The sequence below is a fragment of the Punica granatum genome, chromosome 8 (assembly GCF_007655135.1).
Source record: "Punica granatum isolate Tunisia-2019 chromosome 8, ASM765513v2, whole genome shotgun sequence".
NCBI classification, from domain to species: domain Eukaryota; kingdom Viridiplantae; phylum Streptophyta; class Magnoliopsida; order Myrtales; family Lythraceae; genus Punica; species Punica granatum.
Genome location: NC_045134.1, coordinates 1,503,534 through 1,524,123, shown reverse-complemented (window position 1 = coordinate 1,524,123; position 20,590 = coordinate 1,503,534). Strand labels below are relative to the sequence as shown.

Below are 20,590 nucleotides of genomic sequence, written 5' to 3'. Positions count from 1 at the left end.
TCGTTTCGAAGAACCCCACCAGCCGGTCCAGCCCCTGCTTTTTCCTGAAGAGTTCTCAGCTGAGCCATCCAAAAGGACTTCAACTTTGCCCACCCAGAAGGAGGGAGGAGGGACCCACTGGACATGGACGGGGCTTTGCTGCTGGGCTATTGTCAGATTGATAGTTGCATAGAATTCATCTGCGAGTTCAGTACGCACTCGCTGAGGCTGAGCATGAAGGGAGCCTTTGTAATGTTCGTTGATCATTTGATTGGTATACGAAAATTGCTTTTGATATGGAGGACATAAATACGGGAAAACTACCTATGGCCTATATCAATGGCAAAAATCCGTGGTCGGATGAATGACATATCTATCATCTGCATTTTATCAATATTGCAGTTGTATGGCTATATATATGTGTGTGTGTGTGCGTGTTGGTCTATTGCAATTCCATTTCGAGTACATGTCTGAATATCATCTTGCTTGTAAAAATATATATATATATACACACACACACATAAAAGGTGAGTGACCACCTATCTCACTGCCCGTTGGATGAGGTCTTCCTTTGTGTAGTAGTGGCGGGGCATGTCGACTCAATCTACCACTAAAATGTACATCACTTAGATCCTTTTGTCAATCTACCAATAAAATAAAAAATACAAAATACAAAAAAATATATTTTTGAATTGCATCACATATTGTCGAAGGTCTAATGAAGGATGGTGGGGTTTCCTTCGGAATTGGCATATTCCTCGAATCTCATCTCATTTATGTGCTAGCAAGCTTTAAAAGACAAAAAGCTTAGTGCTAAGCAGAGGTTAGTAAAACGGAGTTATTAATGTTAGCTGCATCAGACTGCGAGTTTTGCAGCCAAACTATTGAAACAAGAGAACTTCGTTTGTTCCTCACCTGTTCTCTAACTCACGCTGCGTGGATGGAAGAAGCTTGATTTCCTTGATCCATCTAAAGCTTGCAATTTGATTCGAAAGTAAAAGAACAGCAATAACTAATAATGCGATATCCAAGATAATCTATTAAGCTTAGGAACATAGACATTGAAAAAGAAAATCTCAAATAGACAGCTCCCAATGGTGGTGTTTAAACATTAAGTTTGACTCTATTAAGCAATGTGATAGGAGCTCAAAGCAGCTCTCCTAACATCACCTCACAAGAATGACAAGACCATAATTAAGACACACTCAGACAACCGAAGCAGTCATCAGACACTGACTCAAAAAGGCACGCCACCTCCTATCAAGAACCCAGTTCTGCAACCAGCGGCTAGATGGCAGGGACAAGACTCCGATACTGACAGGGAAATAGAAACGGGCAGCGCTGCCAACAGCCAAAGCTGCATTGTGGTAGTAGCAGCGGCCCTCGACCTGCACGATTCACTTGCCACCCTTTTTGGCGGCAGACTTGGTCACCTTGGCACCACTAGGGTCTTTCTTCTCCACACTCTTGATGACACCAACAGCCACGGTCTGACGCATGTCCCTGACAGCGAAACGGCCTAGGGGAGGGTACGCAGAGAAGGTCTCGACCACCATGGGCTTGGTCGGAATCATCTTGATCATCCCCGCGTCACCGTTCTTCAAGAACTTGGGTTCCTTCTCGAGTTCCTTACCCGACCGCCTGTCGATCTTGGTCAGGATCTCAGCAAACTTCACTGCAATGTGAGAGGTGTGGCAGTCGAGCACCGGGGCGTAGCCGTTGCCAATCTGACCAGGGTGGTTCATGATGATGACCTGGGAGGTGAAGTTAGCAGCTTCCTTGGCAGGATCATCCTTGGAATTTGATGCAACGAATCCACGCTTGAGATCCTTAACAGCAACGTTCTTCACGTTGAACCCGACATTGTCACCAGGGAGTGCCTCCTGCAGAGCCTCGTGGTGCATCTCGACGGACTTGACTTCAGTGGTCAGTCCAGAGGGACCAAAGGTGACAACCATACCAGGCTTGAGTACACCAGTCTCAACACGACCGACAGGAACAGTTCCAATACCACCAATCTTGTAGACATCCTGAAGGGGAAGTCGGAGGGGCTTGTCGGAGGGCCTCTTGGGCTCATTGATCTGGTCAAGAGCCTCCAGGAGGGTCGGGCCCTTGTACCAGTCGAGGTTGGTGGACCTCTCAATCATGTTGTCTCCCTCGAACCCAGAGATGGGGACGAATGGAATCTTGTCGGGGTTGTATCCGACCTTCTTCAGGTAGGAGGAGACTTCCTTGACAATTTCATCATACCTAGCCTTGGAATACTTGGGGGTGGTGGCATCCATCTGTTGGAGGAGGACACAAACATTAATTGGGTACTATGGCGATTAATGCCCAATGCAAGAGACATGTAAGCACAAACAGCTTATATTATATGATGTCGAGATGCAATTACCTTGTTACAGCAGCAGATCATTTGCTTGACACCAAGGGTGAAAGCAAGGAGAGCATGCTCACGTGTCTGCCCATCCTTGGAGATACCAGCCTCAAAACCACCAGTGGTGGAATCAATGATCAGCACAGCACAGTCGGCCTGGGAAGTTCCAGTAATCATGTTCTTGATGAAGTCACGGTGTCCAGGGGCATCGATCACAGTGCAGTAGTATTTGGTTGTCTCGAACTTCCAGAGAGCAATATCGATGGTGATACCACGCTCACGCTCAGCCTTCAGCTTGTCGAGCACCCAGGCGTACTTGAAGGACCTCTTGTTCATTTCAGCAGCCTCCTTCTCGAACCTCTCAATCACACGCTTGTCAATACCTCCGAGCTTGTAGATCAAGTGACCAGTGGTGGTCGACTTACCAGAGTCGACGTGGCCGATGACCACGATGTTGATGTGGACCTTTTCCTTACCCATTTTAGAGTTTCAAGATAACTGCAATTACAGATGGACAACATAGACAGGAAGATCAGCACAAGTTCAAATTATCAGCTAGCACATGCAACATACTAAAATAAAGTTATCTTCGACCAACAGCAATTCGTAAACTCAAGATGTTCCTTGGTAGACACACATTTCTATATTCTGAAAATCCAAACAACATTTATCAAATGATCAGTTAATAAATACTTCATGGTTTCAAAGCTAAAAAATGGGTTCATTGTAGGACCCACTCCATCTCTTTTAGAAGATGCCCTGCCACTACTCGGAGTCGAACCGAGATGATCGAACACTGCTTTATAAGAGCAGTGTGTGTACCAATTACACAATAGCAGCTAGCGAATTTCGAAATACATCAAAACAAAGGTTGACTTATTGAGGAAAACGAACCCAAGGCACAGATCCGAAGACAATACATATCTCCAGAGAATCCATAGATCGATTTCATCTCAATGTTTCAACCTTGATAACGAATAGAAACTCAAGCAATATAACTACAGACCTAGACAAACCTAAACCAGCTATCAACTGCATGGAGCCAACGACATATTATCGTAACTGAAGCCACACAAAACGAGCGCGTGATTCTAATGAGAGGATTATGCACTGCGACAAAATCAATCTATCGGATTCACAGATTTATAGATGAGCAAATCTAAAGACGCCAATAAACTACAGAAAAGCAACATCATCAGTCCATCAATCCGCAACGAGAGCTCATATAGTAATCGCGTAGCAGAGATAAAACGAATGCAGATCAGATTGAGGGAACGGAAGCTTCACCTGAACGCGTTGGGAGGGGAATCTCAGAGGCAGAGAGGGAGAGAGTGAGCGAGAGAGCAGAGCGGCAGTGACGGAGAGCAGCAGGGTTGTGCGCCCTCTTACGAATTTATTAGTGCTTGATTAGGGTTGACAATCGTAGGTCGGCATAACAGCACGAGACGGACAAGGCCGTCATGGTAAAGTCAAACTTGGGCCGGGTTATTGGGCTGGGCCGCCCACAAAACTAACTGCCAGTAGTCGGATTGCTGTATGGGCTCCACGCGGCCCATAACGTGATAGTCCATTGACAGTGTCGTCTACGTTTTTTCCTCTTTATTGTTTTCGATCACGTACTTTTTCTTAATCATTAATATAAATTTATTATTTTAATATAAATTCTCTCAATTATTTTGCCTCCATTTAATGCAGTGGAGTAGAGATGAAACCAGACGGTCCCTGAAAATAGTTTGATTTTAGATGAGGTGATGTCTTTATGGTACCGCTTTCTCTTATATATATAGGTTATTCCATTTTCTTTTCAACTTTTTTTTTATGAATTCAGGTATCTAGAAGTCCAATCGGGCTCCGACTAATTCAGTTAAGCCGGATTGGCCCATTAAGGAAGAAAATTCTCTCAACGTAGATTTTATGCGTTTACAATGACTCGAATTCGAAATTTTACTTAAGTCGAATGAGTATAAATCGCTTGAGCCAACTCGTTGGTATTTTCTCTTCAACTTTGATATTACAATGTTGCATGTAATCAGCAATAGTCGATGACTTTTCAAGTTTCAACCCAATTTCAAACGTCTCTTTTTGACTTTTCAGCAAAATGGGACAATCAAAACCAAAAAGTGATTTCGATCTTTTCCGTGGGATGAGGTGGTTCTCCTAACTAGTGCTCGACCCAACATATTCATTGAAAGCAACTTCCTCTGCGAATAAAAGGTCGTTTAATGTTTGTCCATTTCAAGCATATAGATCGCATGGGAAAATGAAGTTCACATGAAACACAGAGTTAACTATCAATGGTCGTCTCGGCATAAACCGATGTATTTTTCGAACCAATTGCTGATATGCGTTGTTTCAAATTTAACTGGAATAACCCATACTGTACCTTGGAAGGGAGGAGGAAGAGTGCAGAGCATCGAGGTTCAGAAATAGACGGTTGAACTCGTATTAATCCCGGCGGAACGGAATATAGTTCAAGTTTATTTCTGCCTAACTATTGCTGCAAAATTTTTTTAACTGTACATCTCAAGCAGCCTTGCTAAAGGTCTCCCTGCATGAGCTGAGACATCGGACTACTCTATAAATTTCTATGCGATAAGATCTCTCGAGTCGTCCATAAGGATGACTCCCCATACTGTGTCGCTGTGCTAAAATTCATCTCCATATTCGTTCGCTCAGGAACGATACGATATCAATCATCTCCCGAAGCCAAGACATGAAGCCTATGATCTTTTCGTAATGGTAGCACTCTCACATTGCAGACTGCTACTGCAACTCAAGGCCCTCAGCAACCGCCACAGGCCCCAGTTCTGGTTTCCTTTCCCGTCAGAGTCTCTTCCACTGCCGATGCCGCCATCGCTGTCTAGTGATCGGAATGACGAAGAAAGATTCATGCGGCTCTGTCTTGTCTTCATGTCATGTAACTCCATCCCGATGGGCAACCGCGCTGAGCGGAACATGAGCAGGTACCATCTGCACTTGACCCGACCCGTCTGCGTTGGTAGTCTCCTCATCGAGAAACCGTATTTGTCCATGCACTTCTCAGGAACGTATCTACATATATGGGAGTTCCAAATTAATGTCGTGTATTAGCAAGTAAGTAGTTTTCCTTTCTTTCAGATCCGAAAAATTAACGGCATCAGCCCGTAAAGTTCACCTGTATTTTTCCAGGGGCAAGCGTGCCGGTCGATGCTCCTTCTTGGAACCACTCCTGTCACTGAACTTCTCATCGTGGGATTTAGAATAGCGATGCCTGTGTTTTCTGAACAGCAGCCTCCACTTGAAGAACTTCCATTTCTTCTTCTTGGGCTGGTGGGTGCCGCCGACCTTGCCCCATGCTTCGGGGGCTACTTCACTCGCAGAGGGCGGTTCCCACCCGTAGGGGATAAGCCTGCCACAGAAGATTATGTTATCTGCCGTGCACATTTTGCTCCCGGAGGCAGACAGGTCATCACTGGAGAACTCGAAGGGATCCCCATGATCGATGTTCGGGGACGAGCTGAACTGGTGGCGTTCGCATTCGTATTCGTTGCTGTACAGTGGGAGATCGCAGAGGGAGACTGTCTCGAGCTCTGCATCATCTGGGTCTTGCAGAAGACCACGATCAGGATCATCTCCATGAGAAGTGGGATCTTGATCTGTTATGGCCATTTTCAGATCAGAGGGAAGAGAAATGAGGCGAGAAAAGAGGGGAATTAGGAACGTTGGTGCTGATTTTTTTTTTAGGTAGATGAGTTGGCGCTGATTTTGGAGCCGATGGGTGTCTGCATCTGCGTTTTTATAGGATAGATATACAATTTGCGTCCAAGATCATGTCGGAGACCAAAATTTGGGGGATTTGATGTGCGTCTGACAGAAGGACAAACAGAGAGAGAAGTGGCAGGTCACTTGCCTGACGAAGACGGCCTTCTAGATGGAAAGAAAGGTGGTGTAACGGATAAAGAAATGTGCAAATTTCTAGGGCCTTTTTCCCTGTTATTTTCTCGTGAAAACTTCCATGGAATCGATCAATTTAAATTGGTGACGTTTTTTCACTTTATATAATTTTTTAAGTTCGAATCTCGTGAATGAAAAAAATTCACGGTATAAGAGTTTTAATTCCTTACTGGACCCATTCGGTTTGGACTCGAATAGTTGAAATACATTAGACTTTCAAATACTAAAAGTATACATAGAGAAAAAAATCACGATATTATGGCTGGATATGGTATTTTAGGCTACCGACCGTTTGAATTGGGAAAGCCTGTCCCTCTGTTAAACGAGGCATGCTCCATTGAATGGAGATGAAATTTTCAGATACCATGCCCTCAAGTGCAGTAGAAACTCCCAATTTCTGGTTCGAGTACCGGTACTATAGGCATTGCACATTTTAAGTGATCCTTAAGTTATGCCCTTATTTAGCTGAATTTCCATATACATACAAAGGGAGGATCGCATCTAGCATTGAATGCATTTAGGTTCGATGCAAAATCAATAAATACTATCCCTCAATATCTTCAGATATTTGTTCAAAAATTTAATAAACACGTCGCAATCGGTTGGTGAGGACATTATGGGCATGTCAATAGAACTATAATGGAATGGGTCTTCATACCAAATGTTACCATCATGTAGCGATATATGTTGCTATTATTGAGTGCACATCATGAATCATCTCGACGACATTAACGCAAACCTCTCTTGTACGTGCTCGAGCTCCATCGTATGTTCTTCTGTATGTCTCTTTGACGTGAGCTAATATTGCAAATGTTATCGGATCATTATTATTATTATTATTATGTATTTTAAGAAATAAAAAGAAGATTGGCGCGGTGGTCTTCTAGAATGGCAGGCAGAGACAGGGACGGATGGAGCCGGGAGACCACTGGTCAACATGGGAAAAAAGTTGGAATAGACAGATGTATTACTATATCATACTATATATATATATATATATGTATGAGGTTTGGGCCATAAATAACTGATTTTCTAGATGACAATGGGACATCATCGTCATCATCAGTCATACTTACTACAGTTTAATTTAGGGACGATCTTTCCAGGAATTGGTCCTTTTTTTTTTTTTTGCCCTTTTAACCTCTTTCCCCGGTTTAACGTTCCAACCTCGTGAGCTAAGCTTTGACTATTACTACGACTACATCGAACCATCCAAGCCTAGTTTGCCCAGGTCCACAAATCGATCCATTGGTTTTCAATTCAAAAGTTTTATCTAAATCGATTTAATTCTTGAATCAGATGTCCAAGCAATTATGGCCTCGTAAATTTGATAAGCACGAATTTGAATTAAGGACATTTCGGCACCGTTATTTCTTTCTCTTCGCCCAATTCGAAATTGGACAACAAATAAGAATATATCGGTGCATGTGTTCGTCGCTGTTAATCTATCGGGGCTGGTACGTCAATAGGCCACACCAACATTTACGTTTTGATTAAAGTTAAACCATGCTTCCGAAAAAAAAAAACAAACAGAGTCAGAGACCAGTCAAACCATGCTTGATAATCAAGGAACCTGGAACCCAGAGCGATGGGCAAGGGGACATATAAAATTCAAGATCATAGGACTAATTGAGAATTAATTGGCTATATGTGTTTTGGTTTGATTGATCATCCAGAAGCTGAGTAAAAAAGTCATCATATATATAATATTAGTCATATTGATAGAAGACGCATACGCAGACCTTTGATTTTGATTTAGATCGAGAAGGGGAAGAAATTAATTACTCGATTACATTATATTATATTTCTGTGGTAGTGATGTAAGTTCAATTAAATCTTTATTATGATTACAATCTATATCTATAATTATTGACCCAGTCAACTTTATTAAGGTTCAAGTTCAAAAGAAATGACTGTTGGTTGTTAGTTTTCTTTTCAAACTTATATAGAGTTCTGTAATATTCCTGTCTAAATTCCTAGGAGATGTTGGAAAAATATGATAAGTACAACATGTTATTGTTTGAACCCAAAAAAAACAAAAAAAAAAAATGGAATACACAAACCGTAAAACGGGCAGAAAAAACTTTAGCGCGCCAATTTTTAACACATCTTCGAGATAGTTCACATCAGAAAAAATTAGACTGGTCAGTCTCGGTATAAGAGAGTTCGAACCCTTTATACCCGAAAAAAAAAATCGAAGAACTTTTACGACTTTAACCGTAGTCACGGCTTGATTTCCAGATATATGCTTACAGCAGCTAGTCGACCATCTCATATCAGCTAGCTTAACTCCACGAGCTTATATCATTTGGGATGTCGAGCTATGTGTGTTTACATATTTTTCGCGTAGACAGCACCTCTTCTGGAAACTAACGATGATCTCAACCCAAATACAGAACAGCCGACAAAGAGTCCATGAGTTGGGTAATTCACAAAGTCCAATGGCCGTCTCCTAGTCCTACGTTACGTATATATTTGCTCGTTTATTCTTCTTTTTTTCGGCGTGAATTCTAATATTCGAAAGCTAGTTGGGCTATGACTAATCCAGTCGAACTAGGTCGGCCCACTGAGGGGTAGAGCTCCTGAATTTATGCATTCATAATGACTCGAATCCAAAATATTATTTAAGCGGAACAAGCGTTGAACCGCTTGAATCAAGTCAGGTTGGTTGCTCTTGGTCTTTAGTTAGGATGATTAGTCTCCACGCCTTCTTCTCCAAATATTCTCTCCAATGTCGTCCTTTTTCTTTTGGGACAAACAAGTCATCGGCATATGTATAATTAAAAGTTTTGTAGACAAGGAAAAATATAACTGATATAATTAATGAAGTTTGGCGTACATATGTAGACGTTCATGTATAATGCATATTCCGTGTCGTCTATGTACTATGTACATAGTACTCGAACTCAAAGGATCAAAGGATATTATCATTACATTGATCTCGATTCATAACATAAAAATGAATCTACAGTAATGATTTATGGATATTTCACAAATCAAAATATAGATATCCTCCTCCTCGTATATACAAGGACTTGCATGGTACATGTTTGTCTAATATCACTAGATATATCACCATCGAGTCATCGACTCCCATCCCTTCCCACCGGTACAGCACTTGGTATGTTTGAAGTGCTTGAATCCTAATTCTAGGTCAAATATCTACAGACAACCAAAGGAATGCCATGTCATATCATCTACTGCTCGATATTCCAATGGATCAAGTGACTCGATCCTGACTCGACCATTGTCAAGGAGGACATGGACGGGTAATCTCCGATATATTTCACAAGAGTGGCATGCAACCGATACGGTGGTGGTTCCGGCTCTTCTTCTCCAACGTCCCATTCATAAACACGGTAGAATTGGGGCCCTTACTGGCCTTAAGGCGGTTCTGCCTCGTCCTGATATCCCCGAGTTCCATCTCCATCGGGAAGCGGCCCACCCCGAACACGAACAGATACCATCTACTGTTCTGAAGACTCTTGTACTTATCAACACCCGACCGGTGCCGGTTCGACAAGATGCCCAACTGCAACAGGAGAGACCTCCACCTCGATGGCTGCCTTCTTTGTTTCCGGGGCTTATCGGTCCTTCCCGAGCTGAGGGCGTCGGGCTGCTTGTAAGGGATGATCTTGCCACAGAAGACGATGTTCTCCGATGGGAAGGACTGGGACTGTACTTTATAGTCCTGGGAGGAGAATTCGAAGAAATCTTGGTCGTCTGAGGATTCCCTGGAGAAGCTATCGTCCGTCCACTCGTCGGACTTGAAGTCTCCGTATATGGGAAGGTCGCAGAGCGAGAGCGTGTCCTCTGCTTCCTCGTACTGGTCCTGCAGCGAATTGTCGCGGCTTTCGTGGTGAATTTTCTCGGCAACCATTTTCTCGATCTTCTTCTCTCCTTCTTGCTGTTTCTTTGAGCAAGGAACTATGAGAAGCAGCGCTGTTTAGTTATCAAACGGAAGAAGAGGAAGAGTTTGTTATATAATGCAATGCTTGAGAGTTGGGTAAGGGATCTGTTGAAAACGAGAGCGGGCTTTGGAAGAAGGCAGACAAGACAACGGAGAAGGCGGCACAGAATTAAAGATGGTGTTTTTTTTCACTTTCATGGGGTTTGGTCTCATCTCCTTCTAGAAAAGCAGGCGGAGAGAGATGCCAAATTAGCCAAAAGTAGCCACAGCACTTAGCCTTCTAGACGGGGCTCTTTTCTCGCCCCCCTTTTCGGAGTGATCCCAAGGCGTTTCTCAGCTTAAAATTTGATTGAAACTAATCCCGTTCGAACGTTAGTTTGGACTAAAATAAGAGATATATTTTAGATCTCTGTACTGTGAATGAAGTTTCTTCACGCGACAATAAAACGCGTAATTTATTATAATTTTTTTTCAATTATGTCCACCATCATTTTTTTTAAGCGAACCATATATCATAATTAGACGCGACTCTTTTTATATCCTTCTTTTTCTTTCTGTATTAAAATTAAAAAATTCAGATTTTTCACGTCCACATTTTCCATGCGATATTTTGTATCCTTCGACTTTTTGATTAATGATTGATGCACATCAATAGGTTCCCGTGGCGCGGTTTCTTAAATGGATCAACATCAGGATAGTTAAGACCTCAGTTCGATTGGCGTAATAAAGGAGGCCAGCTGAAGGAAGTCGAGTGCCCTTGTAATTGAATTCCGATGATTTAAGTAGTTTACTAGAATGAACTCCTTGGACCAAACCTTGACCCATACCGATGATGCGTGTTCAGGATCTCAGTTTCTTTTGGATAGTTCGTGTCGAACCCATATTCTTTTTCTTTTTCTTTTTCTTTTTCTTTTTTGGGACCAAACCCATATCTTATTTGAATGTGGCGTCTTTGTTATGATTGGACTCCATTGGTGAGCACTCAAACTCGAACCGTCAAGACCTAATCTGACTACGATTCATCTCATCGAGTAAATCCATGCTTCGAAAACATAATAACAATCCGCATATGAGCTGCCTAAAGAGATCGATCCCAAAGAAATGTGAGCGGAACTGCTCGCCGGTGAGCTCGTTTTTGATAATTTATGAATCGATTGCAAATTCGTAAGCTCAATTCAATAAAAGTAAGTTATAGTCGGCATCTATGTACTATATATGGAAACTTAGAACCATTCCTAAGGACAAATGAGGTTCCGTCGTGCCTACTTCTTGTAACGAACATAAAAAATCTGCATCATCTGCTCAACAGACTGATGCATTCCTGTATTCAACTTTCTCCGAGCACCGATTTATCATCTTAGCATTTGTGTGAGTAAATGTAGTGATAATACGATCGCATTAATTCCTTAACATGATTAATTACTAATTTATACTTTTTGGCGTCATACTTACAGAAATAAGAAAGCGTTTTATTATTGGTACTCGTCGAAATGTTCACAAACCGTTTGATTTCAGAGTTAAAATTTCGAATTGATGGTTGTCATTTTGATAGTAAATAAGGACAAAAAAAAAAAATTACTCGCCCTACCCCCCACCACACCCCAACATGTGCATTTTCAGTTCTTACTCTGACTGAATAGCCTCAACTCCCTCCTGCAGAATTCGGTCGCTAGTGGAATCCAGTGAATGGCTTAACAGAGATAACATTACAATGTGTACGTTGTTTTTGCTTTGGTTCTGTGTTGTTCATTCAAAATATAATCGATTGATTGAACCAATCTGCTTATCATAAGAGGCAACCGTAACTGAATCTTATGAGAAATTTAATTGGGGGAATTCCATAATAGATCATACATGTTTACTCTTGCATGCTTCGTGTTGCACAATTTCATTCGGTTTAATAATTATCACGATAGATTAGTCGAAGAGTATGTAAATGCATGAGAATATTACGATGAATTCCGAAATCCTCCTCATCTAACTGGGGATCGGGTTGATGTAGACATGAGAAGCAGGGAAATGGATGCATTACGTAACCGTATTGCAAATGTAATATGGCATGCGAAAACAAGAGGAAACCGGTAATATTAGAATGAATGGAAGATGTAGATAATTGATTATAATGTGATTGTATGTTGAATAATACATGGGGTCTACCGGTTTGACTTTGAAAAAATGTATTTTGTTGTGTAGTGTATTGAGTTAAAGTTAAAATTAAAATTTTAAATTGCGATTTCGAAACTAAACGGAAAGATACAGTAACCATATAAATGAAGTCATGAAGAGCGCTGTGTGTTGATCTTTCTCTCGGGTATTTGGTGATTTTTTTTTTGAATCTGCTATAATAATACCAAGCATATCGCTAATTATTTCGTCCCCTCCTTTTTCCTTCACGATCTGAAATCCTCGGACAATCCGTCCAACAAAAGAGAAGGGTTCCGGCTACCAATCATCCGACACACAGCCACGTCGGATGGAGGACATATCTGTCATTATTGCTAAAATTCAGGGACGTTCATGGAAATAAAATGAAGAACCATGGGAGCGATATCACCTCTCCTCAAACCCTACTCCAGTCTCACTCTCTTCCTCCCTCTTGCTTCACTTCTTTGCCTTCTCCGCCTCGACGTCTCGCCGCAGCTTAGGGTTTAAGCGGATCCCCTCTCTTCAGGTGAGTTAGCTAGTGGCATCTCATTGCTCATCTGCTTTGATGGATTCCTCTGCTCTATAGATCCGTTCCAGGTAGTCGGTTAGTAAAGATGCGGCGATGATTTGTTGAAAGATACAGATTTCTAGATGGTTGATTGTTAAATGTTCATGGTTTCTGAGGATCTGGTTATCTCATTTAACTTCTTTATGGCTCCGTTTCTGAATTCGGATTGGGTCATGTTTTAATTGTCTAGCTGATGATTCTGAGCTGAAACTGTTGGCTGTTCATTAATCTGTTATCTCCTGATAAATTCAGAAGACTTAAGTTTAGCGATTAGATGAGATGATTGGGTTGATATGTTGATTTGCTATTCCCCAATGGTGCAATTGTGACATGGAAATATTGTTTTCGAGGATTAGGAGAATATCCTTTTATGATTATAATTCTGGTCTCTGCGTGGTTCATTTGTGTCGATCCGCAGGATTTTTTACTGTGCTTATTCCAGTTCGTTCAGCTTGTTACTCATTACGTGTGTAATGTGAGGTAATGAAGTCTCACTGGGCATGTGTTTTGCAGGCTGTAGTCTCACACATTAACTATGGGTAAGGAGAAGGTCCACATCAACATTGTGGTCATTGGCCACGTCGACTCTGGGAAGTCGACCACCACTGGTCACTTGATCTACAAGCTTGGTGGTATTGACAAGCGTGTGATCGAGAGGTTCGAGAAGGAGGCTGCTGAAATGAACAAGAGGTCCTTCAAGTACGCCTGGGTTCTCGACAAGCTCAAGGCTGAGCGTGAGCGTGGTATCACCATTGACATTGCTCTCTGGAAATTCGAGACCACCAAATACTACTGCACTGTCATCGATGCCCCTGGACACCGTGACTTCATCAAGAACATGATTACTGGAACTTCCCAGGCCGACTGTGCTGTGCTGATCATTGACTCCACCACTGGTGGTTTTGAGGCTGGTATCTCCAAGGATGGCCAGACCCGTGAGCATGCTCTCCTTGCTTTCACCCTTGGTGTCAAGCAAATGATCTGCTGCTGTAACAAGGCATGTTCCATTTTGATATTATATAAGCTGTTTGTGTTTGCAATTGCATCTCACTTGCAGTGGCAGGCATTGCCATTTGTTCCCAATTAATGTTTGTGTTTCCTTTCAACAGATGGATGCCACCACCCCCAAGTACTCCAAGGCTAGGTATGATGAAATCGTCAAGGAAGTCTCCTCCTACCTGAAGAAGGTTGGTTACAATCCTGATAAGATTCCGTTCGTCCCCATCTCTGGGTTCGAGGGAGACAACATGATTGAGAGGTCCACCAACCTCGACTGGTACAAGGGCCCGACCCTCCTGGAGGCTCTTGACCAGATCAATGAGCCCAAGAGGCCCACAGACAAGCCTCTCCGACTTCCCCTTCAGGATGTCTACAAGATTGGTGGCATTGGAACTGTCCCTGTTGGTCGTGTTGAGACTGGTATCCTCAAGCCTGGTATGGTTGTCACCTTCGGTCCCTCTGGACTGACCACTGAAGTCAAGTCTGTGGAGATGCACCACGAGGCACTCCAGGAGGCGCTCCCCGGTGACAATGTCGGGTTCAACGTGAAGAACGTTGCTGTCAAGGATCTCAAGCGTGGGTTCGTTGCATCAAACTCCAAGGATGATCCTGCCAAGGAAGCTGCTAACTTCACCTCCCAAGTCATCATCATGAACCACCCCGGTCAGATTGGGAATGGCTATGCCCCGGTGCTCGACTGCCACACCTCTCACATTGCAGTGAAGTTTGCTGAGCTTGTCACCAAGATTGACAGGCGATCAGGCAAGGAGCTCGAGAAGGAACCCAAGTTCTTGAAGAATGGTGATGCCGGGTTCGTTAAGATGATTCCCACCAAGCCCATGGTGGTCGAGACCTTCTCTGAGTACCCACCACTTGGCCGTTTCGCTGTGAGGGACATGCGCCAGACCGTTGCTGTGGGAGTCATCAAGAATGTGGAGAAGAAGGATCCAACCGGAGCCAAGGTTACCAAGTCCGCCGCCAAGAAGGGTGGCAAGTGAATCGTGCTGGTCAAAGGCAGCTGCTTCTCCAATGATAGCTGCCGTAGTGAAGCTTTGGTTGTTGGCAGTGCTGCTCGTTTCTATGTCCCTGTCCGTGCCGGAGTCTTGTCCCTGCCATCCAGTGGCTGGTTGCAGAACTGGGTGCTTGATAGGCGGTGGCGTGCCTCTTGAGTCATCATGTCTGATGACTGCTTTGTTGTCCGAGTCAGTCTCTTATCACCTTGCTTAATAGAGTCAACTTCATGTTAAAGACCACCATTGAGCTATCTATTTCGGATTTTCTTTGACAATGTCGATGTGCCTATAACCTTACAAATCATTTGAAAGATCAGATCTTAGTCTTAAATGATACAATTTATCAGAAACTGTTGAAAAGACGAGAATCAATAAGGAAGCTTTTAGATGGGTTTGGAAATCACGGGTCTCCCAGTAGCGAGAATAGATGACGTTAGCTCCAACACAGTATAATTGCACCTCACATTGCAATCGATTACAAAAAAAGGCAAAGCCACCCTCAATGATTCGGCTTAGCCGGGTGACTTAGCATTTTTCTATAAATCTCATCAACAGCAATATTTATCTGTAAGCAATCGACGTTTCTTTATCTGTGGGCTATTGACGACGCGTGCAAAGCAATACAGGAACTTATGAAATCGTACATAAGTAGAGACACATTTATTAGAATCACGCAGATCTCAAAGATATGAAACGCCCTTTCAAGATCAAAATCCTAATTCGTGACTGAAAAAGAAGTGCAAAATCTTAATTCTCGCCAAATCCTATCGACTCGACTCGACTCAACCCACAGCATAATGTCATTACAAGAGGAAAATGGGAACAAAGTCCAAGCCCATCGCTTCCTTCAACTCTCTCCAACCGGTTCCCTTCACAAATTCTTGAAAGCGGACTCACGAGCTGGGGCCTTCTGTGGGGTTAGCCTCGCAACCAGAGCCTTGTTCTGGCAGTGTTCTGTATCAACAAAATAGAAGCTCCCGTTGGCCTCGAATGTCACGAAAGGCCTGTTAGTCTCTGCTGGCCGAATGTCAGAGAACTTGAGGGTCCTCGGAATGTAAGTTGCCATCCAGGACATCATCTCCACCTCGAAAGTATCAGACCCGGGCTTCCACTTGAGCTTGTGAATGTATGGGCTCACGAACCAGTGTAGGACAAGGGTGGTGGAGGCACTGAAGAAGATCACAGAGGACGCCACAGCTCCCTTCAGGATCACGTTCATGTCGGGAGATGTCATGAAGGTGATGACCGGGCCCAGGGAAACGGAGAGGCAGCAGGTGGAGAGGGAGAGGAGTTTTACTTTCTTGATGGTGCTTGAGATGGGACCATAGTAGACAACACCATCTTCCTTCTCGTCCTCCCGGGGCTCCGAGCCCCGTTGGGGCCCGATGCTAATCCTGCTGTCATCTGCAGCAGCTGCTGCCTGGGATAACCATCTCGAGTGAGCAGGAGAGCGGTGGAAGGAGGAATTGAACACGGCATTAGGATTCCACGCTCGAGAGACTGCCCGAAACCTGCATAGTTGAGAACCTGAACCCAGGAAAGATTAAGAAAGGACAATCTCATGAGCATTCTTCTGTGTAATGACAAAAGCCTCGTTGCGAGCTTTCTGTGGCAATTCACGCCGGACTGAAGTATATCCAATCTCAACTTTGCCAAAACGTAAATAATCAGCAATTTCATGTACAGTCCGCGCGGCATCAAAGTACCACGCTACAAGAAAATTTTAGCACAAGGTCATAGCTAATTGCACCGCAGGAGGACTTTCTCATCTGAAGGCCAATACCGGACACTACACTGCTCACGACAAAGCGAAATGATGGCAGTGGAGATTTCGCTTGTTTAGGTGTAAGAGTCATCCTTAAGCAACACATAATCATCAATGGGAGTTCATACAAATAATAGCAGCCGCCATTGAAGATATATAGATCAGAAGCTAGCAAATCATGACGACGACTGACTAGAGCTCCCACTGGATCAATTAACAGGACGATGATATGAAAGAAGAATGAGCTGAGGATCAGCCAGAGAAAAACATGACTTTGGCAGCCCAATCCAGAAAGAATTTCAACCATAGCCGCGTCCTTTCAGGCCACTAGATTGAGGAAATTGCGAACAGCCTAACCACGGGTGAGGTGTGGATTAAGCAAAACAGAAGAGAAGGGGAGGAACCTGAAGCGAAGGAGAGCTGCTTCGACTGGGAGCGGAGTAGCTGGAGAAGAGCCGCCCTCGTCATTTCCTCTCCTCTCCGCGCAGCTTTCTGGTTCAGTTCAGAGGGGAGACAAAACAGCCACAGCGAGGCGGAGGAGGAAGTCAGTGTAAGGGTTTTTCTTTATTACGTCATTTGGAGAAAAAATGTTTTCTGAATTTACTCGGCATCAGATGGGCATTTGGTCTAGTGGTATGATTCTCGCTTAGGGTGCGAGAGGTCCCGAGTTCAATTCTCGGAATGCCCCCTTAATAATTTTTTTTTTGGGGCCGAAATTAGCTTTGGGCCTTTGATGGGCCAAATATGGCAACTCGGCCCAATCCTACAGAGGGAGAACCCGCCACCCCGGAGGCCGACCGGCGTCGTCTCCGTTCTCACCCGTTTTGGTACGAAACGAAGAACGAAAGGAAACCCTGCTGCCCACTGCCTCGTCGGAATCTTTTATCTGCCGGTCAACAGATTTTCTCTCCCGTCCCTCTCCGGCTCCTTTCAGGTCTCTCTCTCTCTGTCCTGCGCCTCCCTATTTGGTTTGTTTTATTTCAGGAACACTCAATTCGAGCAGCTGAATTCAGTTCTTGATGAATAAGGATTCTGCGCTTCTCACTGGCCATTCCGCCGGCGGCGGCTGCAATTAGCCTATTCTTACTGTCAATTTTGTTTCTTGGCCATGTTTCTGGTCCCAATTAGCTAGCGAGTTATCTGCTGGGTTATGTTCGAATTAAGATAATCGGTAGAACCGCTCTCTTTCTTATTTCAGTGGGAGTAACTTCGTATCTGAGCTGCAGAACATCCTTTGGTTCTTGAAAAACCTCTTCTTTTGTGTACAAGTTGATTATTGTCGCTGTGGTGCCAGATGGAAGCAGCGGATCCTTCAGCTCCAGAGCTTGGTGCACCTGGGACGGCAAAATCGAGGGTTAACGCGAAGGAAGTTGAAGGCTTTGGCCGTCGCCTTGATGAAGTTCTGATGAAAGTTGATCAGGTGAATTGTTCTCAAGCATTTCAAACTACCGCCTTGTATGTTGGCTGTATGCAATGTTGTTTCTTCAGAGAGTATTCATTGCCATACCATTGTTTCGGAGTCCAGGTTTTCCCCTCTTTTTGTTGAACTCGGTAAGCTGTTGTTGTGGGTTAATGTTTAGATCGAGCTGTTTTGGTTACTGTAGGATCTTTACCCTTGGAGAAAATCGGGCAACTGTTAATTTTAGGCGATTAGTGCAACTGACTGTTTTTCAGCGATACACTTTGTCGAACTGTATGCATGTATTTTGATTGCTCTTTGTTGATATTTTGAACTTCCTGCTTGCAGCTCGAGCAAAGAATTAATGATGTTGAACAATTCTACCTCAACTTAAGCAAAAAGCAAACAAATACTTCTAAAGGTAGCTCAGTTGCCAAGGAAAAAGAGAGAGAGAGACCCATCACTAGCATTAAGAAGCAGCAGCAAGAAGCAGCACGCAGAGAAGCGGCTGCAGCCAAGAGAATGCAAGAGCTTATTCGTCATTTTGGCACAATATTACGCCAGGCAATGACCTTTCCTTGGAAGTTTAGAATTTACAGTATTCAATGAGTTTTTTGGTCTCTCCTGATTGCCATTCTTTTTAAGCAAATTTCTGTTTTCTGTTTGGTAACATGTCTCCCGTTTATGCAACTCGACTTTCAGATCACTCAACACAAATGGGCATGGCCATTTATGCAACCCGTAGATGTGAAAGGCCTTGGTTTAGATGACTATTACGAGGTAATAGTATTTTCTTTCAGAAACACATACGCGTATGCTGTTTCTGCCTATAGCTTAAGCTTTTAGGACAAATACTTGCTTAACATAGACGCATTTGACAATCTTTTACAGGTAATTGACAAACCAATGGATTTCAGTACAATAAAGAATCAAATGGAGGCCAAGGATGGGACAGGTTACAAAAATGTACGGGAAATATGTGCCGATGTGAGGCTAGTCTTCAAGAATGCTATGAAGTATAATGCTGAGAAGAGCGATGTTCACGTCATGGCTAAGACCTTGCTAGCAAAGTTTGAGGAGAAGTGGTTGCAACTTCTGCCTAAAGTGACAGAGGAGGTAAGTGTACTGCGATGGCAATAAAAGAATGAACTTTGCTTCCTAGGACGTCAGTGCACTTTCTCTGCAGAATCAATCATCTTATGATAATCGAAAATTGTGTTCTTTACTAGGAAAAAAGACGAGAAGAGGACGAAGCAGAAGCTCAGTTGGATATGCAGCTTGCGCAGGAGGCTGCTTATGCTAAAATCGCGAGAGATATAAGTAACGAGGTTGTTATATTGAGAACATGTCCCATAATATAGGGATTGGTTTTCTAGTAAGGGGAGATTGAGCAGAGTAGATTCCTGTTCGCAAATGTCCCAGTCGTTTGGAACTGACATTTTTCTCATCCTTTTGTTCTCGTCTGAAACTTGTTTCAGGTTGATGAAGTTGATACGAATTTGGAAGAGCTCAGGGAAGTGGTTGTTCAGAAATGCAGGTCTGTTCAATATTTCCATCATACATGAATTTTGATTAAGTTGCTTATTGGTGGCATGCCATTTGCCCTTGTAAGCGATTATTGGATCACTTATTCTTGAAATGCCCTTTTTCAGGAAAATATCAACTGAAGAGAAAAGGAGCATTGGACATGCCCTTGCGATGTTGTCTCCTGAAGATCTAAGTAAGGCTTTGGAGATTGTTGCTCAGAATAATCCCAGCTTCCTGTCAGTAGCCGAAGAGGTGGACCTTGATATGGATGCTCAGGTTTGTATTGATCCGTTTCTATATTCACAATTTTAAGGCATGCAAACTTCTCGGAGCTTGTGTTATTGGTTCGGCGTGTTATGTGCTCTCTCTCATTCTCAACCTAAGATTGTAATTGCTGACTTCCCATCACATGCCGGTGATTGCAGAGTGAATCAACCTTATGGAGGTTGAAATTCTTTGTGAAGGATACCCTTGAAGCCCAGGGCAAGACTTCGACGAGCGCCGGAGGAACCACCAATACCACTGGCCCGAACAACAACAACAACAACAACAGTAACAATCGGAACAATGTCGCCTTCAACAGCAACAAGAGGAAAAAGGAGATTTGCGATGCCATCGCTAAAACAGCCAAGAAAAGGAATAAGAAGCCCTCTTGATTCGGCCTCGTTTTGTGTAGTGTCGTGTCCCTTGGTTATTTTTCATGTTCTTTGCCGCCTCTGTTGTATGGTAAAGCATTAGACATCGATTGCCCTTGTAATATAGAATGTGTATTTTCTTTAGAGAAAAAGAAGGGGAAAAAAATTTAGAGTCGACTTTGTTCATTCCTCTTCTGAATTGAGGCCGACCGGCCACGATCTTGGCCAACTCAGCTCAACTTCGGTTTACCTAGGCCTGAAAATAACGAAGGCTGCCTGAAGTCTTTGAATGCATATTGCTGAAATTTAGGTAAGTCCAACATTTACCAAAACAAAAACA

At 43.3% G+C, this 20,590-nt stretch overlaps 5 protein-coding genes and 1 non-coding gene across 8 annotated transcripts; 3 read left to right on the top strand and 3 right to left on the bottom strand.

Moving 5' to 3' along the window:
* Positions 1–992: 992 nt before the first annotated feature.
* On the bottom strand, positions 993–3,796 carry LOC116188330 (elongation factor 1-alpha). Of its 2 annotated transcripts, XM_031517611.1 has the most exons (3): positions 3,644–3,796; positions 2,375–2,854; positions 1,002–2,264 (listed from the first exon to the last, which is right to left on the bottom strand). In XM_031517611.1, the coding sequence occupies exons 2-3, from the start codon at positions 2,834–2,836 to the stop codon at positions 1,377–1,379; spliced, it is 1,350 nt and encodes a 449-aa protein (XP_031373471.1). In that variant the 5' UTR covers positions 2,837–2,854; positions 3,644–3,796; the 3' UTR covers positions 1,002–1,376. The 2 variants fall into 2 exon arrangements, with proteins under 2 accessions (XP_031373472.1, XP_031373471.1); XM_031517612.1 differs by lacking the exon at positions 3,644–3,796 and having other exon boundaries at positions 993–2,264; positions 2,375–2,841.
* A 976-nt stretch (positions 3,797–4,772) lies between these two features.
* Positions 4,773–6,364, bottom strand: LOC116188336. The gene is made up of 2 exons (XM_031517619.1): positions 5,511–6,364; positions 4,773–5,407 (listed from the first exon to the last, which is right to left on the bottom strand). Exons 1-2 carry the CDS (start codon positions 6,002–6,004, stop codon positions 5,077–5,079), a joined length of 825 nt encoding a protein of 274 aa, XP_031373479.1. The 5' UTR covers positions 6,005–6,364; the 3' UTR covers positions 4,773–5,076.
* Positions 6,365–12,602: 6,238 nt separating this feature from the next.
* On the top strand, positions 12,603–15,240 carry LOC116188333 (elongation factor 1-alpha). Its single transcript, XM_031517615.1, has 3 exons — positions 12,603–12,870; positions 13,426–13,909; positions 14,022–15,240. The coding sequence occupies exons 2-3, from the start codon at positions 13,448–13,450 to the stop codon at positions 14,907–14,909; spliced, it is 1,350 nt and encodes a 449-aa protein (XP_031373475.1). The 5' UTR covers positions 12,603–12,870; positions 13,426–13,447; the 3' UTR covers positions 14,910–15,240.
* A 314-nt stretch (positions 15,241–15,554) lies between these two features.
* Positions 15,555–17,246, bottom strand: LOC116188337. The gene is made up of 2 exons (XM_031517620.1): positions 17,094–17,246; positions 15,555–16,451 (listed from the first exon to the last, which is right to left on the bottom strand). The coding sequence occupies exons 1-2, from the start codon at positions 17,155–17,157 to the stop codon at positions 15,796–15,798; spliced, it is 720 nt and encodes a 239-aa protein (XP_031373480.1). The 5' UTR covers positions 17,158–17,246; the 3' UTR covers positions 15,555–15,795.
* A 59-nt stretch (positions 17,247–17,305) lies between these two features.
* Positions 17,306–17,377, top strand: TRNAP-AGG. Its single transcript has one exon. It is a non-coding gene; the product is annotated as a tRNA-Pro (tRNA).
* Positions 17,378–17,383: 6 nt separating this feature from the next.
* On the top strand, positions 17,384–20,439 carry LOC116188329 (transcription factor GTE6-like). Of its 2 annotated transcripts, none has more exons than XM_031517608.1 (9): positions 17,384–17,623; positions 17,984–18,109; positions 18,437–18,652; positions 18,791–18,868; positions 18,980–19,204; positions 19,318–19,416; positions 19,567–19,625; positions 19,741–19,891; positions 20,041–20,439. In XM_031517608.1, exons 1-9 carry the CDS (start codon positions 17,423–17,425, stop codon positions 20,269–20,271), a joined length of 1,386 nt encoding a protein of 461 aa, XP_031373468.1. In that variant the 5' UTR covers positions 17,384–17,422; the 3' UTR covers positions 20,272–20,439. The 2 variants fall into 2 exon arrangements, with proteins under 2 accessions (XP_031373468.1, XP_031373469.1); XM_031517609.1 differs by lacking the exon at positions 17,384–17,623 and adding an exon at positions 17,661–17,860.
* The last annotated feature ends 151 nt before the right edge of the window (positions 20,440–20,590 follow it).